The 23,274-nt window shown below is 41.9% G+C and overlaps 3 protein-coding genes and 1 pseudogene across 4 annotated transcripts; 1 reads left to right on the forward strand and 3 right to left on the reverse strand.

Moving 5' to 3' along the window:
- Positions 1–2,506: 2,506 nt before the first annotated feature.
- On the forward strand, positions 2,507–6,886 carry LOC4334557 (KH domain-containing protein SPIN1-like). Its single transcript, NM_001418906.1, has 7 exons — positions 2,507–2,838; positions 2,949–3,037; positions 4,400–4,551; positions 4,778–4,894; positions 4,990–5,106; positions 5,696–5,839; positions 6,242–6,886. The coding sequence occupies exons 1-7, from the start codon at positions 2,756–2,758 to the stop codon at positions 6,383–6,385; spliced, it is 846 nt and encodes a 281-aa protein (NP_001405835.1). The 5' UTR covers positions 2,507–2,755; the 3' UTR covers positions 6,386–6,886.
- A 1,643-nt stretch (positions 6,887–8,529) lies between these two features.
- On the reverse strand, positions 8,530–9,763 carry LOC4334558 (ethylene-responsive transcription factor CRF5). Its single transcript, NM_001418907.1, has one exon. The coding sequence runs from the start codon at positions 9,569–9,571 to the stop codon at positions 8,846–8,848; it is 726 nt and encodes a 241-aa protein (NP_001405836.1). The 5' UTR covers positions 9,572–9,763; the 3' UTR covers positions 8,530–8,845.
- A 1,528-nt stretch (positions 9,764–11,291) lies between these two features.
- Positions 11,292–18,002, reverse strand: LOC4334560 (transcription elongation factor TFIIS-like; annotated as a pseudogene). Its single transcript, XR_010740104.1, has 7 exons — positions 17,667–18,002; positions 17,208–17,460; positions 16,767–16,848; positions 16,236–16,293; positions 15,678–15,760; positions 13,835–14,029; positions 11,292–12,492 (listed from the first exon to the last, which is right to left on the reverse strand). The product of XR_010740104.1 is annotated as a transcription elongation factor TFIIS-like (transcript).
- A 573-nt stretch (positions 18,003–18,575) lies between these two features.
- LOC4334561 (serine/threonine/tyrosine-protein kinase HT1) lies at positions 18,576–22,352 on the reverse strand. Its single transcript, XM_015777365.2, has 6 exons — positions 21,773–22,352; positions 21,017–21,149; positions 20,668–20,863; positions 20,062–20,186; positions 19,611–19,769; positions 18,576–19,136 (listed from the first exon to the last, which is right to left on the reverse strand). Exons 1-6 carry the CDS (start codon positions 22,000–22,002, stop codon positions 18,828–18,830), a joined length of 1,152 nt encoding a protein of 383 aa, XP_015632851.1. The 5' UTR covers positions 22,003–22,352; the 3' UTR covers positions 18,576–18,827.
- Between the last annotated feature and the right edge of the window lie 922 nt (positions 22,353–23,274).

The following is a 23,274-nucleotide window of genomic DNA, read 5'->3' on the forward strand; positions in this document are numbered from 1 at the left end:
TAGTAGTAGTAGACTGACACTGTAATTTTACTGTCAGATTTTAACTGTACTCTCTGTTGCAGATCTGCGTACCAAGAGATTGCCCCCTCTGCACTCTCTCTTTCCTGAATTATGGCTCAAGAACAGAGCATGCATGGAGCTGCAGGGCGCATGTGAAGGCTGATGAGTAAAGCGAGAGAGCTGAAAAGGGCAAACACTAAAGTTGATGCCCCGATCACAGCATCCAGCTTGCCTGGTTTAATTTCTTCTTCATCACAAATCAAACACAACAACATGTTTCGTTTCAGGTTTTCTTCACATCATTCTCATTCATCTTTCCTTTTTTTTACTGACTTACCAGCAGATGATGGTAAACAGTAACACATGGAAGCGTTTCGTTTCAGGTTTCAGAGTTTCAGTTTCGCCCATGTCTACTACTACTACCAGATCGAGCATCTGAACTCGACAACGCATAAAACAAACGAAGGCAACAGGGTACATTCACTTCAGGTCCTCAAGTGAAGGGGTGAAATATTGATAACCAGATCACAGCACAGCTCACTGTGTCTCCTGGGGAAGTGACTTTGCCACAGTAGCTGATTGCTGCTGCTTTTTTCCTCTCTCTTTTCCTCTTCTTCTTCTGCTCTTGTATCCAAACACTTTCTTGTTTTTCTCTGGGGATACTTGATAAGACATTGTCTGTTGGCTAGCATGGTCCATAGGCTATGTATGTGTACTGCAATGCCAATTATATGCGTGCATTTCTCCCATCTTGTTTTCACAGTCAGGGAAACAATTTATTCCCTTTTGGTGTGTTTAGTATCATCATAATTGTGGCATTTTAGGGAACATAGTAAGTAGGTCCATCTGCATTGAGTGTACATATGAAGCATAATTAACATCTTATTTTAGATAGAGTGACATGATAAGGATTTATTGTTTGGTACAACCTTCCTAGAGCCAGCTATTGCTAATTAGTAGTTTCTATTGAAGAGCATCTTTAGATTTCTTTTCCTTTGTTTCAGTTTGGTTCCCTCTGCAGATAATCTTCCAGGAGTATATTATTATATTTCTTAAGAATGTTTCATAGTGTTATTTTATTTGAAACAGTGACAATATCGTTTTTTTCTACAGTGCAGCACCCACCACACAATGACTCACTAGTAGGTCTAAACCTCTACTTCTACTGTTCTACATCACTGATAGGATCTTCCTCATGTGTACTGACAGTGACAACCTTGTTTTTCCCACCAGCTACCGACACATTTTGCCCCAAAAAAAAAACAAAATACTGAGCATTTTGTGGCCCTGTGTATATTATTGTGTAAACTAGTAGTAACGGAAAACTGTCCCTATTATTGGTTGCTTGAACAAATACAGTTCAAGAAGCTAGATACAGTCTTAGTCATGACTTATTTGTCATTAGGGTCCATACCATTAATAAATGCTTGACAGCCAAAATTGAATTGTCAGAAATACCTGTAATATTGAATGAAGAGCTTAATAGGAGAATTTGGATTTGACTATAATGACAAAACAGACAGTTTGGAAACAGCAGCATGAGGATTTGGCTTCTCCAAAATTACCAGGTATATCACACTTAAAAGGGACAGAGCAGCAGGTTTCTTTCGGTATATACCCAGTTCTTTTACTCTTTTAGAGTTGTCAAACTCACACTTTTGCAAGAATGTCCTCCTTGTCGACCATAAAATTGCAAAGCTATACAATGTATTTGCTATATATTTATCATTAGTATGTCATGATTATCTTTAGGAAAAGTTAAATATTGAAACATCAAAGCACGACAATACTAACATGCTTGCCTGAGTTGTAGCTTTGCATGACCAAGAAATTTAATCACAGGGGAATATGTAAATCCATATTTCATATTTACAGGTAATATAATTTGATCCTCATAAATGTAGATACTAATGATTTCTATAGTTCCTTTAATAGAAAATGTATAGCTATAATACATCCACATCAAATGGAAGTTATATTTTCATTATCTAAAAAAAATATTTTTTTAGGCAGGTGAGATTCCCCACCTAATATCGGCACCAAATGATATGTGACGACATAATAAACCTTCATTTTCCTTGTGATGAAAAAGTCTATACACCATGACAACTAACGTATAGATATGGACAATTGTATAGCACGCAAGCATGAATGGCAGTATTTTTTTTCGCCCGTCATTCTTGTCGCCGAGATTTAATAGCGGCGTCTTTTAAAAGAGAGTTACCTAAATATTTCAACGAAAATTAATTCTCTGCATAAACATTTTAATAAATCTATAATATCATGCGCACGTCCATGTTAATGGCTCGATCACATATACGAAACACAAATACACATTTCATACACAAAAAATCGTAAAACAACGATATTATCTTTCTCCTGAAGCGGACATGACGCGACCCGCGGAACTGATAAAGAGAAAAGAGAGCGACATTTTCCACCCCTCCCCTTTGATTGTTTATCTCCTCTTTTTTATGTGTTTTCCCCTTGTGTTTTTTTCTCAATCATGTTTTCCATTCCATTGGGTTTGGTGTCGTGTTGTGAATGTGTTGAGAAAGAGTAGAGGAGAGAACCAAAAGGGTTTCCAGAGCGGCAGCGGCTGCCTGCTTAGCTGCTGCTGATGCTGCAGGCTGCACCAAAGCAGCGAGCCTTTTTTTACCTCTCCTACTATACCACCACCACCATCTCCTCTCCTCGGCTTCACTTCTCGCCTCTCCTTGTTGGCACGGGCGGCGATTGAGCCCGCGGCGGCGCCATGTCGGGGCTGTACAGCCCGGGGTTCTCGCCAGCGAGGAACCTCTCCCCCCAGATTAGGAGCAACCCGACGGATGTTGATAGGTAACTCGGATTCCATTTCCCGTGTTTCTTGGCTTTTGTTGTGCCTTTGTGTTCTTGGGCTGATGAAGCTGATGGTGTGTTGTGATTGGTTGGTTGGATTGTTCTTGCAGTCAGTATCTGGCCGAGTTGCTCGCCGAGCATCAGAAGCTGGGGCCGTTCATGCAGGTGCTGCCCATATGCAGCAAGCTGCTGAGCCAAGGTGAGATCTTTTCTTCTTTTTTTTTTGATCTCCCCTCTTCATCGTTTCTCGCTGTGCGACGAGATTTTTTGTTTGGTTTTGAGAGAGGTGTTTCCTTTGCAATCGATGAATTTGGGAAAAACTTACATGGCTCCGATGCCTGAATGGGCGCTCGCGTTTGGATAGATGGCATTGGTGGTTTCTTGGCTCTACTGCACTGTCATCTCTGACGCATGAGCTGCTTGGATGGCGTTCTTGTTTTAGATTTGTGTTGCGATTTTACCTCAATCGGACAGATTGGATGATCAGGCTTCTGCTAGATAATGTTGCCGCCTGATGATTGCGATGATCGATCTGTCCTTGATAATCTACGCTGGCGATGTTGTAGAACGATCTTCTTGGCTGAAATATCACCAATCATTACATCTTTGTCTTAGATATTCATCTTATCATTCTATTAGTAAGAATCATATGTTTAATTTAGAGTTGATTTTAACAGTAGGATGTAAAAACAGTGATGAAGCTCGTGGTTTGTACTAGTGGGCAGTGGTAAAGGGTTTCTATGGACGTCAAGTCGTCACCTTATTATGCTTATCTCAATCACCATCAACCAATCAATGTGCATTACCATTTGCCAGCATGACGATTTCAACATTTTTAGACAGGCCTTGACATAATCAGTTTTAACATTTTTAGACAACCCTTGACATAATCAGCCGTACTTGATATAAGTGATTTTGGTACTAATAATTTTAGTCATCCGCAAACCGAACCGTAGAACACTCTGCTTGATATACAGCACCTTCCTTGTGCTAATGCTGGAAAAATTATAACTTGCAACTGAAAACCAAACGCATTTTCTTGTTTAATCAGGCTATACCACTGTGTCAGGTCACTTGTAGACCATGACATATAGGATTGTTATATATCATCACATTATAGCTTGAGGAATTTTCTGTCTTCTTCATTCAGAACATCAATAATTGTTCTCTATAGTTTGTAAGTGGTGATATTGGATCAAATCTTGCTTCACAATGCGATGCTATTCGTTTAGATTACCCTGTAGAAACTATACTCTGGCCATCTGTATACTGTAGGCCTATTGGATAAGTACATACGAAAGGGGTTAATATTACAGGTTATTGCTTCTGTTATTGAATCATGTTGGGTCTAGTTCTATTCATATGTGCTTTTAGTTACCTGTCTTTCTCCTGTGAATGTTTATCCATTGTATAATGAACTATCATTTCTTCTCCTTTTCTTGAGAGAGGATGAACTAGCATTTCTTATCTTGGTTCTGACAAAAAAGATTTAGTAGCAATGTCCAAAATTCTGACTGTAATAAACAACTTGTATATTCATTCTGACCTTTATGCTACTCAGAAATTATGCGGGTATCAAGCATTGTCCACAACCATGGATTTGGTGATTTTGACAGGCATCGGTTTAGAAGTCCTAGCCCTATGTCTTCGCCAAACCCAAGATCTAATCGCTCTGGAAATGGGTTTAGTCCTTGGAATGGGCTACACCAAGAGGTAGGCATTCTGCAAAACTTATTTGCCATCCAATGCATCAATGTATTCTGAGCTTAGCAGTTTATAGTACACTAAAGCCAATAATATGGTAATTCTATGGAAAATTCACTCCCACTTTTTTCTAAGACAGATTGGCTGCTACTCATCATGCAGTGCACATGTTCAAGATGATTTGTCAAAAATACTGATAAAGCATTATCCTTGCCCTTTTTGAACTATGTAAAAGAGATTAGGTTTTCCTCAAGGAACCAGCATGGATTGGCAGGGAGCACCACCAAGCCCTAGTTCTCATGTTGTAAAAAAGATTCTGCGTTTGGATGTCCCAGTTGATTCTTATCCAAATGTATGATACCTCCACTTCATGTGTTATATTAATGTTAACAAAGAATAATTCTTGAGATCTTTTAATTACTTATTTTCCTTTTCCTTTTTTCCCAGTTCAATTTTGTGGGACGCATTCTAGGTCCTAGAGGTAACTCTCTAAAGCGGGTGGAAGCATCCACTGGCTGTCGTGTTTTCATTAGAGGGAAGGGTTCCATCAAAGATCCAGGGAAGGTAATAGTTTCTGAAGTTTGATTTGCATGCACTTCTATTGCTTCTTGAATCATCAGGATATTATTATGCTAACAAGTAGTTACAACAAACTATGTTTTTTCTTAAGATAACAGTAGCATCTTACAGTACATTATTAAAATATTGCTTAGGTATGCAAAATTTGGGTTAAACTCCTGTTGGTAGCACTTTTAATTTCAGTAAGTATATTGGAACTGTCTTCCTCTGCAAGGGATTTCATCTCCCACCAAGCTTGCTATTTTATTACCTCTTCACAGTCCAAATACTGTAATCCCTGTAGCATACAACTATAGCTTACATGGTTGGGGTTTTTTCCCCAATCATTTCGACAGCATACTGTACTTGTAAGCTTCTATTGTAATGATCTTTTTTCCTAATCTTAATAAGATTGGTCGACCGAACTTTCGGCCGAGCCGGCGAAAAAAAAAATGTTTCATCCTGCTTAGCTCATACCAAAGTTTTAATTGCTCTGCTTTTGCCTCCTCATATGTGCTTCGTCCTCTTTCTTCATAGATTCTACTGACCTGCCTAGCGATCAAGCTCATATATTCCCTTCCATGTTTCTTTGAAGGAGGACAAACTCCGTGGAAAGCCAGGCTACGAACATCTGAGTGACCCACTGCACATTTTGATAGAAGCTGAGTTCCCAGCCAGTATCATTGATGCAAGATTGAGACATGCACAGGAGGTTATAGAAGAACTGCTAAAACCAGTGGTGAGTAATTTGCATACACCCTATTTGTGCAGGCCTAGAGTATTTTTGCTAGTCTCCTAGGGTAACTGAGTGCAAAAATGATTGATTCCCGGAGAACCCAAAGAAAATGTGATCCCCTTGGTATTGGTTTGAATTGTTAATAACTATTCTGAATGTTTTCCTCCCCTTCATACTGGTCCTGAAATGTCTTCACCCAAAAGATAGCTCATTTCTTTTATCATGATTATTTACTACCAGTCTCTAATTGCTTCTCTCTGTTTTATTTTGGAAACCCATTCCTTTTTCACATGTTCTGTTCTGAACCTTGTGTTACATAATTGCTTCTTTCTCCAGCAATCCTTTAATTTGTAATGAAGTTTTCGTATGCCTGACTAAACGAAATCGCATCGGCTTCTTCTGCAGGATGAATCACAGGATTTCTACAAAAGGCAACAGCTCAGGGAGCTGGCAATGCTAAACTCAACCCTGAGGGAGGACAGCCCCCATCCTGGGAGTGTCTCTCCATTCAGTAATGGCGGTATGAAACGCGCGAAAACGGGCCAGTAGAGAAGCAACTCTACCACCACCCATTTGAGGTGGTATCCAGGTGCCTTATGCCCTTAAAAAGGATGGCATTGGCACACCTTCAGGCATTGTTTGCCATGGGTGTGTGTGAAGGAAGCAATGCAATGCACCTTCACTAGATGGAGTTTGGTATCAGTCAGATTTTCGCCTTCAGGCAGGGGAAAACTTCAGGGACAATGACAATAGTCGCAGATCGTCCGGTCGATCCACCTTTGGTTTGTTGTAAGGTCTCAAGAACATTTGTTTTATTTGTTATTGACTGTTAACCCTAGTATGTGGTGCTATGGTAGGTTATCTCCATGACAAGCTAGAGAAGGCCTGGGATGTGAGCCTTTTTTTTTCTTCCATTTACCCCCCATTTAGGTGTTTAATTCACCTTGTATTATATCCTTTCACATTTATGGAGCTGTGAAAAATAAAAGAAGGATGAAGGGTCATCCTCTTTCTTCTGCCTTATAGTATGTCAGTATTTGGTTTAGCTGTAAAAATATTCGAGGTTATTCCTCCCTCCAATTTAAATTATTCTAGCTTTGTCCTAAATCAAATAAACTTTGATCACCAATTTTCAAAAATTCGTACAGTTCAACCTACTAAGATATTTGTTTCTAGATTCGCCATAAAAAAATACTTTCATATTATATATTTCATCACATGTTAAACTATACGAATTTCTAGAAATGATGGTGCTTAAGGTTTTGAAGCAGGAGGAGTAAATGCCATGAACTTATGGAATCCAATATGGTCTGTCAAACCCACACAGGCACACACACAGTGTTGATGGGCCATGGTGGTTTGATTTCCAAGCTTGATTGAGTTCATGGAGGCATGGCTGGCCCTGGGTCTCCTCCAAACGCGCGGCATCCTAAGATGAGATGATGTCCGCTTGCTGGGGCACAGGAAAGCGGTGAGACCACCAGGTTTTCCTGACGAGACCACAAGTTTTGCAACGTCATGGTGGTGTTGCAGAGCAGAGGACACGAAAAGAAATGATCTCAATTCTCAAGGGGCAGCTCTGTCAAAGTCTGATGGATTTAGGTGATGGCAATAGTTGTCCCTGTCAGGCTTGGCCATCCATGATGCCAACAGAATATGCTTGCATTAACGGTAGTATATGACTAGCTCAGCAAATTGAGAAAATTTTCTATATCTACCATAGTGGAAGCAGTATCCAGCAGTATGTGCAGAATACAGATCCCAGTTAGTGACAGATTGCTGCTCAATCCAACAATGAGCAAAATCAAATCAGTTGCATATGCAGGAAACCAGCACAATATACTTTTTTTTATAATATAAAAGTATACACCATAAACCAATACATCAAAATTACCAGCGACGTACTGAAAAACCATGGTGCAGACCTGAAGACCGAACATGCCAAACCATGAACTCAAATTATTGGACTACAGATTATCAGGCACACCAACACAAAAGACATTCCACCCACCACATATGTCAAGAAAAGGTGGGAATATATTTCCAGACAAAATATACTAAGCTTAACAAGATTACGAAAAAATAAATTAAAGACCACATGCTAGTATAATTAATACTCAAAAGAAAAGATGACACTATGTTATGTACGTATGTACACCAGATATGTATTCCAGCACCAGTACTGTCCACATTAAACAGCCAAATATGTGTTCCAGCCCAACAGTACTGTGCACATTAAACAGTCAGCTGCCGCAGAAGCTATATTGGCCATAATTAAACCTGGTATCTGTTACTATTAGACGGGCAGGTGCAGTAGCCATAAATCCAATAAAAGAGGACTTCTATATGAACTATTAATAGAGCGGTATATAGCTCACAAGTCCAATAAAAAAGGACTTCTGTATGAATTAATAGCTCATTATATAGCCTACAAGTGCAATAAAAAAGACTTGTATGCATTAGTATTAAAAAATAGCACATTATCGCTGCGACAAGATTCATGATGTACATGCTACATAGTCATCAAACAAGGTAAGTAAATCTATCATGGTAAAGTTGAGGCCTGAATATGCACGCAGCGGCAAATCTTTTAATCAAACTATAATGGCATGACCTGAAAATTAACAGCAAACCGCACCTATCGGGAAAAAAGCAATTAACTACTAACACAAATAAAAGAAACAGATGGTATTGATAACCACTTACTGCAATAATTTTCTACTATATTTTATTCTAATCGAAGAACATGTCTATATCTCACATCAAAGGTCTTATTTAGATGCAACATACTAATTCCACAACACCTTATCGAAGCCTACCATACTGCATCACATATATCAGCAACCATACCGTATATACACATCATAACCTTACCAAATCAGGTCACATGCAGAGTCATCTTCACATCATAAGTTCAATACTAACCAAAATTACACAATACCAAGTTTCCAATGATGCTATGCATAACAATAAAGCTGCTAACGATAGTAATTACGGATAATTGGACCCTCAGGCCCCGCCAACTTCTTCCACACAGGCGGACACAGCATGGAAGGCACGGACACGGGTTCCACAGCCCGATCGCTTCTTACGCTTGCCTGAAATCATCGTCCACATTGGCTCCGGAGCAAGCACCTGGACCTCACAGCTACTGGCCTCCTCCTTGACCCGACCGCCACAGCTCTCACCTTCCTCCTTCACCCGTGGAAGAAGGGTCGGCTTAGCTGTCCCAATTGGCAAGGTGATTGGCCTCACAGCTGCTTCAGGCGGTGAAATAGTTGGCTTGGGTAGCTCCGGCGGCAGCGAGTAGCAGCGGACGGAGGCGAAGTTGGTGGCGGCGCTGGAACCGCGGAGGCGGACGCTGGCGGCGTCGTATGCGGCGGCGGCCTCCTCGGCGGTGTCGAAGGTGCCGAGCCACAGGCGGCGGCGGAGGTGAGGGTCGCGGATCTCCGCCGCGAACCTCCCCCACGGCCGCTGCCGCACGCCGCGGAACCGCGCGGTCGGCCTCGCCTCCCCCGCCCCCGCCTCCATCACGCGGCGCTTCACGCCCCCACCACCACCACCACCACCACCCACCTTACCCCTCCGCCGCGGCCGAGGCTGCGCCACCGCAACCGCCTCGTCCTCGCTGGAGGACGAGTCGGTGGCGTCGGCGTCGCGCACGAGGATACGCACCACGCGTCCCCGCGGCGCCGCCCCCGCCGCCAGCTCGTGCAGGCTAGGGTTTGTACCCATGCCTCGGGAAACCCACCTCAATCCATACAGGGTGTTCGATCGATGTGGCTACGCGTAGCCTCCGCGCCCCGCCATGGGAGCGTGGGGGGTGGAAGGCGAGGTGGGGGGGCTAGGGTTTAGGGTTAGGGTTTGGTTCCGATCGATGCGGCGGCGTGCGGCGGGGTGGGGTTGCAATGGAAGCGGGAAGACGAAGGGGAATTTTGTGGAGACGCGGGGACTAAAAGGAAGGCGGGTAGAGGGGTAATTCTGGAATTTCACGTGGGAATATTGGAGAGGAATCTACTGTTCAGGCAAATCGGATGGTGGGGATATTCTCAGAACATGGGATTTACTAGAAAGATGCTAATATCCGACAATGATTATGATTTTTTGTTGCTGGTTTTTTTTGTATTATGAACTTATTATTATTATTTAAAAGCAAATACAAATCAAATTTAATTTACCCGTCACTTAAAATGTGGGAGAGGAGAGTTTTTGTCACCTACAAGAGTTTAATAAATTGTTTGTGTCAAAACTGTGTAGTTATCTTATCTTGAAAAAATATATAGTTACCCTAAAAAATAGAAAAATAAGTATAGTTTCTAAAAAAAAACTTCATCGTCTAGTCAGGTTCCGAAATATTTGTATGAATGAATGAAGTTATAGTTGGTTATGTTCTAAACGAGGCGTGACCGTGAGAATTAATACAGTGAGACAAGTGCAGTGCAACGTGTAACGGTGTAAGGGTGAAAGCCGATCTTAAAAATAAAATTATAGGTTATTTAGTTAAACTGGATGAGTGTAAGAATTACCCGTGAGTTAGCCGTGACCATACCAATGAATACTCCAACACGTATAAGACTTGCAATAATAGAGTTATGATCTGATTCTTTACCGGATAATATAGATCATAGATCCTCTCAGCTCACTTCCATAATTTTGATTATAACAACTTAACTCCCAAAGTGTGTGACAGGTGTTATGTATACAATTCTTTCACACGAAAGCTAAGGCTGCACGTAGCATGCTACCATTGGCCACTGCGTTCACAATGCACGGGTGGCCCTGCAGCTGGGGCGATCTCACAGGTTGAGCATCACCAACTGAAAACCAGCATATTCGCTGATTGGCAATGCGATTCGGCGCCCGGGGATGAAATCAAGTAGTAGAAATGTCAGGTACTCAGGCATACCCTTCACTTCTACGGTAGCTATATACTGTATATATTCCTCTGTTCCAGAGTTCCGAGTGAATCAAGAATTTTTTTTAAAAAAAAAATAGGGACAATTGCTTATTTGACCCTGTTTCGAAACCTAACTACCAATTTAACTTTAATTTTTCTAGTTTGCTTATTTGACAATGCTTTTCGAAAAAGAAACAAGAAAACCATTCCCCTAAACACCCAAAGCATTTTCTCCAGATACCACAAAGCAGCAAGGGACAAGCTTCAAAAGCACCAGCATATCTGTGATTCGCATGTCTTTACAGAAACAGCAAGCTTCAGATTCTCATTTGTCCAGCCCAACTTGCCACATTTCCTTGTCTGAGCAAGTTCTTTTCTAGTACTATATGTAAAGCAATCCATATTCGTAACGAACGGATATGAAAAGATGCAAAGAGAACTCCTTGGTTATATTGCTCACCATGATTGCACTCCATCTGTCCATGTTCATCACTCCATCTACATATGAGCAACATCGCTTTTCCAGCATTATTTCCACTCTTCATGGCTACCATGAAAGAATCACACAACCTCCTTATACACAGAACTACATTGCCATCCACGACTTTAAAGAGGTACAACAGGTAATGGTAATATAGTCAACAACAGTTGCGGTCAACTAGTACAATCTGAATAAATCAGGTTCCGAAAGAGAAAAGAAAGGTAAAATAAAAAGGAAACAGGCTCCTAGTTTATGGAAAATTGAAGCCAACCTGCCTGTCAAATTCAAATGACACCGCTAGCCGGGAGAACATTTTCAGCAGATTGGCGCTCAGCAGAACTTCCAGTGGTTGTTGCAGTTCACGCATGTCACAAATGTTGTCATTGGCTCATCAGCACTCCGAGTCTGCAGCTGGTAGTAAGTCGTCTTCCGCTGGCCACACCTGCCACACTTGAACTGATCAGTAGTCGCCTTTGGGGCTCCTCCACGCTCACAATCGAACAAAGCCTTCTCCTTGATCTGCTTATTCTCAAGCTTCCTCGCGTCACTAGCCATCTCTTCTGGAGATATGTCAACAAGCCTCTCAGGCCTCACTTGGCCAAGGAGAACCCTTCTTCGGAAATCAGTGTTGTTGTCAGCTCTAAGATTGAACATTATTGACCTGTATTTTGCCTTGTGAGCCCCAGTTGAACGTCCCAGCCTCTCAAATAACGCAGATTCAACGGTCACAGCAACTCTGAATGGATCTCGTGCATCCACTTCATCTAAGATGTTTCTCACTTCCTCCCTGTCATCTTTGCTAGTCTCTCCATGAACCCTGGAGAAGGCATCTGCAAGTAGTTCCCGGATTTTATCTCTAGTGGGATCATTGCATTTGACAAGAGATGTCAGCTTTGGGGGGCCATTTGGAACAGAAGATGGCTTCTTTGTATCAGGAGTTCTAGTGGCTTCCTTTGGAGCCCTCTCTACCTTGACTTGTTGGTTTTTGGAATCATTATTGGTGATCTTCTCAACCTTGATGCTCTCAGGCTTCTGGCCCCTAACATTGACTTCTCTTTTCTCAGGCTTCACACTTCCTGATGCAGAACTCTTATCAACCTTCATGGGCTGAGCCTTTTCAGCTCTGGCGGCTGAGTTGGTTGATCCAACATTTTCTGTGGTACCATTTTTCTTTCCTTCTTCGATAACAACCTTTTTCCAGTACCCCAGAAGATCTGTAGCCATGGATTGTATGTCTGAGTGAGGGTGCTTAGTAAGGTAACGAAGACGTTTTCCAACCTGGCAAAATAGAAAATATCAGGCGAGTCCATTTTTCGCAAAAATATTAAAAGAACTGCACAAAAGTAGAAGAAGAAATGAGAGAAGTAAACAAATAAGGGAGAAAGTAGAAGTTTGTAACAAAAGCACTAAATCCATAGAGTAGAAGTCTGTAACAAAAGCACTAAGTCGATAGATTAATAGGCCCTCAAAAGGAGATTCACTGCTCAGTGCTCACAAATCAATAATGTTGCTAAGCTCTGTATCATGTTCAGAATATAATTATATGTTGATGGATATGCAATCTTGAATATCAGATGCACTGATATGTGTGGCTAGATATGAAGAAATCACACATGAAGGAAGAATGCCACTACGGCCTCTCAGGTTCCGAACTGCTACTTCAACCCCATGGCACTCATGTATGCATGTTTAGGGGGAAACACACGAGACATTGAAAAGAATTGATTAGATAACTAATATGAGCAGGGGGAAAGGCTTGTCGAGCTCGACAACTTGTTATGCCTTAAATAGAATAGAAATGATGATTTGTTATGCATATCTATAAAAGTACAAAGAAAATTATTACATCTTAAAGACTAGCCGTTTCATGTTCCGCCCGATTTTACTGCCAAATCAGCTACACACATAACTACTTGACAGAAGACAGTATTTACAGTCTTACTTGTGAGGTCATGGAATTTAGTTTTCAGATAAGCCAAATGAATCCCCACATATTCCGCATGTTTCTCCCGCCAAATCAGAATCCCATGCACATCTCATTCATTACACACACAAAAATTTGCACCTTTTATGTGCATCAGCACACAGTAGTATACTATATTCAACCCTCACAAATCAGAAAGGTGGTGCTTAGGAGATCACTACTACAGAGTTCCCCTGAACCCTGAACATTAAGGGGTAGCAACAGTGTTGCAGCATTCCTTTCACAGATCTCAGCCAAACCCTCGCTCACGGACAATCCCTGCATCTAACTCTCTAGAGAACGCACCAATTAGAGACAGGAAAGGAGAATGGAATCATCTTTGCACTTAATCCGCAATTCACATCCACGAGATCTAATCCCAATCGAGAGCCCCATGTCTTCGCATGCCTTCATCCCTCTCGCCATGAATGTTAGAACGAATCAAGTAAATTTCGACAGACTAACCAAAATCACAAGCACACAGAATCCGAATCGGATGCACCAATACACGCATCGCCACACGGTAATTCCTCACCAGGATTGCCGCTCCCGCACGCATCCGCCGGACGCGACGCAGCAAGCGGCCACAGGGTACTAGGTCGCAGCTCGCAAACACGAATTCGGATCCCGGGGGGATGGGGGGTGGGGCGCGCTCACCTGCGTGGAGACGAGGACGTCGGTGGTGACGCGGAGACCGCGCAGCCGCCGCATCGCGTCGAGGCAGCGGTCGGCCTCCGGGGAGTCGTCCGCCCCGGCCGCCGCGTCGGCCGCCTTCTTGGCGGCCTCGAACGTCTCCAGCAGCTCCCTCTCCATGGCGGGCGGCGCGTCGCCGGCGACAAATCAATCAAAACCCTAGCCGCCGCGGGCTCCCCGCCGCCGTCTTCTCCCGTGTGGCGTACGGAGGCGAGCGAGAAAAAGAGAAAAAGAGGTAGGAATTGGGGGTAGACGAGGCTTTATAGGAGCGGGAGGCTGTCAGAAGCCGACACGGGTGGCCGTTGATTCGGAGGAGGATTCTTCTGGAACGAGTCCGATCGGACGGCTGGGAGGCGCGCCACGTGTCGAGTGTTTGAGCTGTTGTTGGGATCAGGTCCTCTCTGTTTTCTTCAGAAATGGCAGAGTACACGAAGCAGAGGTCAGTATTTGTATGGTACAGAAAGGGAAGGTGTTTTCAGGCTTTCTTTCAGGTGTTCTGATCTCACGTTGCCTATCTCTATCTCGTCACATTGCCTTCAGCTTCCGATGCAACGCCAAAAAAGAGAGGTGCTCCATAATTTTGTAAGGACATTGACGTCACAATGATATTCATAGCTAAAAGTTATTATATTTTGGAACGGATGTAGTAGAGAACTCATCACAACACAAAAGTTTGTCATTCTTCCCAAAATGTTACTGCTACCAAGATGTGATATTACCTATAATACTATACAAATATGGACTTAGACCTATCCAGATTTGTACTAGTAATAGTTAATGTCACGTCCTATTTTAGGTAGCAATATTTTTGGACGGATGTAGTAGTACTCTCTCCAATCCAAAATATAACAATTTTTAACCTTCAAAATCTATTCCAAAATATAAACTTCACCTATATTCTTTTCACAACCAATCATAATCTTCCACCATTTAAATTATCTACTTACTTTCTTAGTACTCGTATCCAGCTCTGAATCTTCTTATCTTTTGCCCTTTTGGGACGGAGGTGTACTAGAAAACCATTGATTAAAAAAGAGAGAACTTTGATGAATATGCTGAGTATAGGGACTATAAGATGGATGTGACATTGGGTTCTTTAATGCTTGACACATGAAACTGGTTTGTAAACAGCCAAATCTTCCTCAGATTCACCCTCTCCTGGTGATAGGGAAAAAAGGGAAGAAAGAAAAGTAATCTGAAGCACCATAGGAGATCCTTGGCAGCTACAAGCACTGTATGATGATCTGCTTTGGTACCTTACAACCAGTTTGCATTCTGGGCATTGTTTGCGACCATAGCAGAGGACTGGCCGCCATCAGTAAACTTAGCCAGAGAACGGTATTGCAACTTCACACTCTCTGCATTGTCTAAGGTCTTCACCACATACCTGGTGTGCAGGTACCGGGTAAGCACGGTGTTTGATATCAACGATGATCATATTAAAACTTGGGAAAAAAATGTTTCTAACCATCCATTTAGACACTGTGCTGTCACAACTGCTACGCGTCCCACAAATCGTTCTGGGGTCCTTTTGTTGCCCTGAGAAATTCATTTTGCTTGTAACAAATATGGGGCAAACGGAAACAAAAGCGAGTGTCTACACAGATAAAATACCTTGATTATGACTCGGTCAAAGACAGCAAAAGGAAACTGGACACCTTTACCTCTAGAAATCTCAGTTGGATTTGGTTCATCATTGCCACATTTGTCCTCATTTCAGAGAAAGAACAGAGTTTAGAACACTAAATAACACACAACAAGTGTTCAAATCCAAATATTAATAGAATAGATGAGAAAAGTTTGATACCTGCTCAAGGCGCTCTCTTCTTCTTTTTAGAGATTTAGCTGACTCTTCTTCGCGTTTAAATGCCTGAACTGCAAGGCGGAGAGCTGAAAATGTGCAAAATAAAATGATGTTAACAGCACAGAAAGAAGCCAAAATAAAAATCATGGGCATGGAAAAAACCAAAAGTCTGTGTACTTAACTAGCAAGGATAAAAAAAAGGAAGATGTTGAATGGTACACGTTAGTAGAATGGCATAGATATCTGAACAGCTTGGCATCAACTATTGTTTGTTACCAAAGTTTTACAAGAAATAAGAGTATTCAGCCTATGGGATTAAGTTGCAACAATTATGCAAATATCTCAACTTATATCCCCTAGAACAAACTAAGATTAGGAGATGGTAGGAAACTGCTGGTCCCCTTACAACTAAGCAGATGAAATGACAGTGTCGCACAATACCAATTTGGCAATTTGACAATTAAATCAGAATGTCCCCTTATAACTAAGCAGATGAAATGACAATGTCACACAACATCAATTTGGCAATTAAATCAGAATGAAAAAAAAAAGGGTACATACCCAAGTTTGGTCGAATAGAGTCCTCGGTAATTGGCTGACCACATTTGCCACAAGCTTTCTGCATGGCAAGTAGAAACTATTCCATGTCACTTCCACATGCACTTGCAATGTCACATCCCCTCCCCTCCCTCTGTCAGTAGCACTGTAATATCAGGTTTTCCCGTTTCCAGGATTATTTCAGTAATGTTTTGCCTTGAAATTAAATATTAGTTGATGCATTGCTAGTGCAGACAAGATAATGTTCTTGGAACCCTCAGTTGATACATTTTTTTTAAATCTGATGTCACTACCTTAGAAAAGCAAAGAGTATATGTCATGCTTCTCACTGGACATAAGCCATACCTATGGACATATGAGCAGAGCACAATAAAAAACACTATACTTTAAGACGAACAACCTCTACAAAAATATGAACAAAACAAAATTGGGGTAAGAAAGTCTCAGCACTATCAACGACTATATGCAGCAACAAGCAGGATGCAGATGCCAACACACAAAACACTATCACACGGTAAGGATCCTTTGACAAACCATTCTGTAGATATGCTGCATTCCATTACTTCCATAAGAGTGCCCACACGATAGAATCATTGCATCATCCATGAGTATACCTCTACAAATTAAGCCGCAAGACAGTAAATGAATTAAGATGTTCAAATACTTTATCCCAATTTTTTATTTATATATTATCAGACCAAGGCATGATTTTGATGTGACAAACTCAAGTGTTACGCATATCTAGTACTCATAATCAGGATAGAGGCAATGACTAGCATAGAAGCAAGCTCTTCCAATATAATTTAAAGAGTAACTAATATAGATAGCATGTCATAGCCTCAATCTTACGCTCCATTGCTCAAGTACTACTACAAACTAATCAAGAAGGTGAAACAATAGCCAGGTAATCCTTGTTAATCAAACATTCAAACACTAAACTTTCCAAGAGAACAACAATCATTCGGAGATACCCACGTCAACGGATCGGAGAGGTGTGCTCTGAGTAGGTCCCAGTAGCTGGATGCAGGACCTCCCTCTCTTCTCCCAATAACTCCATATCCATTCTCCACCCTCATCTCCCTGGGGATGGTGCTGGGTTCATCCTCTCTAGACGAGGCATGCCCATACTGCTCGTTCCCACAGTTGTAGATGTGGCTGTGCTGCCATTGCTGCTCCTCTTCGATTTGCCTCATTCCATTCCCCCTGTTCATCCCTGCCCGCCCGATTCCTGGCGTGTCAATCAGCCAAGAAACAATTGATCAATTTCACATAATAGAAAAATATTAACGAGATGTTTGTTTGCTCGAATGCCACATGAACCCAGCTCAATCCTGGATATTATTTCTTTTTCACAAATCGAAGCAATTCTACAAGCTTAATTTACGACCTTGCAAGAGCAAAAGCAGCTCGCGCTCGCGCGAACCCTGTGCTCACCTGGAGTGGAGGCGCACCGCTGCTGCGAGCTGCAGGGCGCTCCGTCCGCCAGCTCGGCCTCCTCCTCCTCGTCGTCTTCGTCGTCGTCGCCCTCGTCGACCTCCTCCACGGCGTTGTCGCCGTCGGAGTCGCCGCCGCCGCCGGGGTGGGGTTGCTGCCGGAGGAACGGGGCGGCGGCGCGTGAGGCGAAGTGGGACGCGGCGGGGAAGGCCGCCGGCGCGAGCGCCCCACTCGAGGAGGCCGCGCGGTGGGCTCCCGGAGGAGGAGACGCCATGGCGGTCAGGGAGATCGAGAGAGAGAGAGAGAGAGCGCGAGTCTGCAACCACTGTGTTTCCTAGCGTAGTCCAGCTGAAACTGTGATGCATTTTAGCTGAGCTTAAGGAATTTGAATTTCACACAAACAAATTCTCGTAAGCTTTGATCGTTTGCTTGTTTGCTTCTCAGCCATAGCTAAGATTTGAATTTTAAAACTTAATTTTTTTAGAGTTTGTATCGAAGTTTATTTTGCGACATTAGCTTTTATATAGTTAAGAATGTAGATATAAAACTTTTACTTAGAAATTTTTTTTGGCTGCTTCATTTATTAGTCCACGGCTTATAAGCCGAATGTAGTGTTCCTATATTTAAAAATTCAAACGGGCTTGTTCTAACTGACATTACAATTTATTCGTATCTAATTCCATTTCAAAATTCAAATGGACTTGTATAACTGACGTTACAATTTGCTTATATCCAGTTCTAAGTTTAGATAATTCATCTTCAGATTCAAAGCATCCTTTTTACGTTGACAGGATATGAGATCCACCACGAGTGTTTTCAATCCAGGCCACTTTGTGCCTCCATGTTAAACCTGAAGTCAGTGATCAATGATCGGTAATCAACTGAAAATAGATCAAAGAGCACATGAAATAGTGGTAAAGCAGCTGCCAGCTATACATATAGCTTGCATGAGTTGCATTTCAACTTAATTTCCTTTGTGTCATCAATACAACAGCTATCCTACACTGAACAAGATCCCTCTTGTTTTACACATAACCTAAGCTAACTCTTTACAGCACCAAAGGGAAACCGTCTCAGGACATGCATCACATGTCCTCCCATTGCCTGCCTTCTTGAGGCGAAGAGATGGCGGACGACGACTGAGACCTCCGAGAGCTTTGTTTATGTCCTCCCATTCCCAGCCTTCTTTGAGGCAAAGAGATGGCGGACGACCGAGAGCTTGCTTGTCGCGCGAGAAACGATAGAAGAGACAGCAGAGTTCTTGCCATTCAGCGATGACGCTGTTTCTTCCGATTCCACGTCTTCGTTTGATTCTGAAGGAGGTGGTGGAGGTATTGTCATGAGGAAAGCATCCAGCATGCGGATGATCTGGCTGAAGCTAGGCCTCATGGCAGGATCCTCGACCCAGCATGACTGCACAATGAACACAAGCTCCTGAGGGGTCTCCTCAGGAAGGGGTGGGCGCGCTTGCTGTCATTAGAGACGAGAGGGAAAATATCAGCTCAGTGCATAATGCAAGTGAAAAGATAGTGACCGTCAAGATAGCTAAAGTTCAAAGCACAGGTCAAAATAATTAAAGAAAGGTGATACAGTCATGTATACCAGTTGAATGGTGCTAAAAAAATCTTAAAATTACTTGTGTCAAAAATTGCCATGACCTTCTCTCTTCTGGAAGCCAAAAACGAGTCATTGAACTAAGTTGATAAAAATTCACAACATAAGAAATAGTACCAACTTGTTTAGGGGTTGTAACATTTTAGCCACAAAGGAGACGTTATTAGTAGTAATTTATCACCTGTCTGAACAGGAATGGTTTACAATTAAATAGCATAATTCATGAGGTGTGACAGGTTTATTATACCAGACAATTTTTGAGGCAGTGATATCATTTTTATAGCAAATAATAGTTTCATACCACAGTCTTGACTATTGCTTAACACTTACCTTGAAAGCAGCAGCATATGCAGCTTGTAGATTTGACATGCCTTCAAATGGCATTTTATTAGTCAACAGTTCCCACAGAACAATGCCAAAGCTGTACACATCCACTTTATTTGTGTAATGCTTCTTCTCACCACGTTGAAGAGTAACAGTGCTATATAGCTACAAGATAGAACAAAGAGAGATCTTAAGTCAGGCTTTGTAATCACACAGATCAGTGCTAGCGCAACAACTTTCTGTTTATACAGAAGGTCCTCACGATTTAGAATTACAGCCCACAAGTAATTGCACAGGCACAGAAATTAAATCATAATAATATAGCTTTAGACTGAATTCTTGACCATTGCCTAGAACACTAAAGGTGTGAAAGTCTTTTTTTTAAAAAAAAAGAAATTGGCTTTAGGCAAAAGTTGTTAATTTAAATTATTTGTTGCATAAATTAATGGTTTACAACCTCTGGGGCCATCCAGCGGTATGTCCCTGTTTCAGCTGTCATCATTTCAGTCACAGTTTCTTCTCGTGCAAGACCAAAATCAGTAAGCTTCAGCTTCTTACGATTTGCAGTGAGCAACAAATTATCTGCACACAATAACTTTTATCAGAAAAGTACAAATAATTTGACTTAATGACTGATATGGAAAGTAAGAACTACTGGAGGAAACTATAAGATTAAGCAAGCAAAGCAGAAGAGTAAAAAACAGAAAATACAGCTGTCTCCATGGACATGGAGAAAGGAAATCAGTTTTTATGCTTATGTAAGTAGGAGAAATGACATTAATGCCCCTTACTAAAAATTTTGAATAATTAACTTGCCAAGATAGCTCTGTTGAAAAACGCAAGTTACCTAGGCCTAAAAGAATACATGATGTTCCAATATCATTGATTTTCACTTCTGAATTGAAAAATGGATCAGAAACACATGTGGAGATGTGTTAAAAAAATCTACATGTAACCATAAAATTTTATGTATATATGCAGAAAATTTGGTCAGAAATTATAACAATAGAACAAAAAAACAAATGAAGCACAAGTGCAAAAATAACAGCCCATGCATGCATACCAGGTTTCAGGTCTCTGTGTATTATTCCATTCGCATGCAAACATTCCATTGCATGAGCTATATCCAGTGCATAGCCAATTGCAGTATGGATATCTAACTGGCTGGGCCGAAGGCTGTTCAAGTAGTTTTTCAGTGACATCCCCGGCAATAACTCGCTGACAATAACCATTAATGGTTCCTTGCAAGCTCCAATAAACTGCACAGGTGTGAAAAAATGTTATGAAAATTTCCACAAAAAATTAATGATTAGCTAGCGATGGGTATGATGCGACTGAATTAAACGGGACAAATTAATGAAAAAAAATCAGATTTGTGACAGCAGTATGTTACCCAAACAAGGATCTATTACCTTCACAAGATTGTCATGTTTCACTTTACACATCATATTTACTTCTCGAATGAAACGAGCTTCAAGGGTTGCCTTTTCCTCCGGAGTGGTGCCATTGTTAAGAACCTTTATTGCTACAATTTGTTCACCATACCTATTTCACAGAACACAAAGAAAGGCAATTAATTGCTGACATGAGATATCACAAGTATCCTAGTTGTACTTATATAATGAAGAGTAAGGCGGCAAAGTTTCCAAGGGACCAACAATATCAACTCAATCTGTAACAGCACAAACAGGCAGCACCAAAGGAAACTGGATTTTCAATTATCATGAGTGAGTTGCATGCTGGCTTGAACAATCTCTACTTGACCACAGCAGGAAATCGAAGATAACTGCAGCAGACTAGTATAGCTAAATTAAGTAAGCATAATTAGGGTATTTGGCAGTATATTGGCATTGATCGTGTGGAGATCCGGATGGATAGGACTGGATTATGAATTTATGACTAACATTTCATCGGGGGCCAAAGTGAATCGAAGCACAAAATATCCAACCTAACTGATTTAACTTCCTGAACCTACATGGCCCCAGGAACTCATAAATAGAAGGCATAATTCATACCACATGCTCTGTTGATACATAAAACCTAAGTGATTGCACAGCTGCTTAACACTGCGACTAGATCGGAGTATTCGAATTTGGTGCAATTGAAGCCAAAACTAACGAGTTCGAGCACAAACTTAAAACAAAATCTTAAGAGGTTTCTTCACTTACTTCCCCTTGTAGACCTTGCCATGAGCTCCCTCCCCGATTTTGGATCCGATAAACAAATTCTTGGGGTCAACAAGCAGCTTCTTGTCAATCCAAGAAGCCGGCGATGCGGCGGCGTCCGAGCAGCGCGCCGGCTCCACCAAGTCCCCCGCCGCGACCTTGCTCGGCCGCGGCCGCCTGAACTCCTCGCTGCCACCACCATCCCTACACCCGCCATCGCTGCCGCAGCTCATCGCGCGCGCGCCGCCGCGGGGGAGGAAGCCCAGCCGCCCGCTGGGGGTGGGTCAAGCGAGCTCGCGCTTGCAGCAGCCGAGGCAAGGGAGGGCGGACGCCTTCAACTCGATCCCCCCACCCGAGACGGGAGCCAGTTGGAAGGAGGTCAAAGCCGCTTCAAGAAACACCCACTCTCTCCTCGCCGGCGAGGAGGAGGAGGAAGAGGCCGCGCGGCGGGGTAGGATCAGGACCGGGTCAGGGAGAGGGGGGAGGCTTCCCCACGCCGCGCGTTGCGGGGGTTCTCGCCGGCAGGCCGGCCGCCGAGGAGGTCCGGCGAGAGGAGAGCGCGAAGGAGAGAGGGAGGGAGGGTAGAGTAGAGGAGCGGCGAAGGGAGGAGAAGATGGAGGGGAAGGGGAGCAGGCAGCACTAGCAGCATCTTGGTTCATTCGCCAAATTCTCACCATTTTTTTATTCGAAAGAAAAAATAAAGTAAAATCCCTCCTTTTTAGGGAGGAGAAAAATAAAGTTGGATGAAATTCCTCATGCTCAAAACCACTTACTAAAACGCTCTACCTCGAATAAGGCAAACGACATATTTATAAATAGAAAATAATTTATAAATAAAACTTTTATATACGTTTTCTTAGCGAACTAAAACCAAATGATGAAATACAAACTTCGATAAAAAAAACCTCAAAATCGACTTTAAATTTAAGATTAAAAATTCAAATTTTAGTTGATAAGTATAAGTATAAGCGAAAAGATGTGGAAGTGCATGAGATAAAAACTTGGTTGTGTTCTTTAGTCTACTTTCACAACTATATCTCTCTCGTTTTCTACACGCACATTTCCCAAACTGCTAAGGTACAATTTTTAAAAAATAAATCTATAAAAAAATACTTTTAAAAGCTCATGTAAAACAACCTATTTAAACTTGGAAAAATTTTAATAAGAAAAAAAAAGATAAAATGGATTCAACGTGATAAAACTTTTGCGGATACCACTAGTCCACCACACACCTGATGTTGTAAATCCTATTATTACATACTTATTTTCTACTCAATTCATACTTAGGTTATAATGCAAATAGGGTCGCAGAGAGCCATACATACGGATATTCTGATGGACTTGTCAATATTGCTTAGATATATAGTATTGAGTTTCAATTTAAAATGTGTATTTTTAAGTTCTTTTTCTCGATATAGGAGTAATGATAAACATATATGTAAAAATTCTAATAAAAATACATATAGTCCTCAAAAGCATTTTAAGATTTTCGGTGAAGAAGATGG

The sequence above is a fragment of the Oryza sativa genome, chromosome 3 (genome assembly GCF_034140825.1).
Source record: "Oryza sativa Japonica Group chromosome 3, ASM3414082v1".
In the NCBI taxonomy this organism is placed as follows: Eukaryota; Viridiplantae; Streptophyta; class Magnoliopsida; order Poales; family Poaceae; genus Oryza; species Oryza sativa.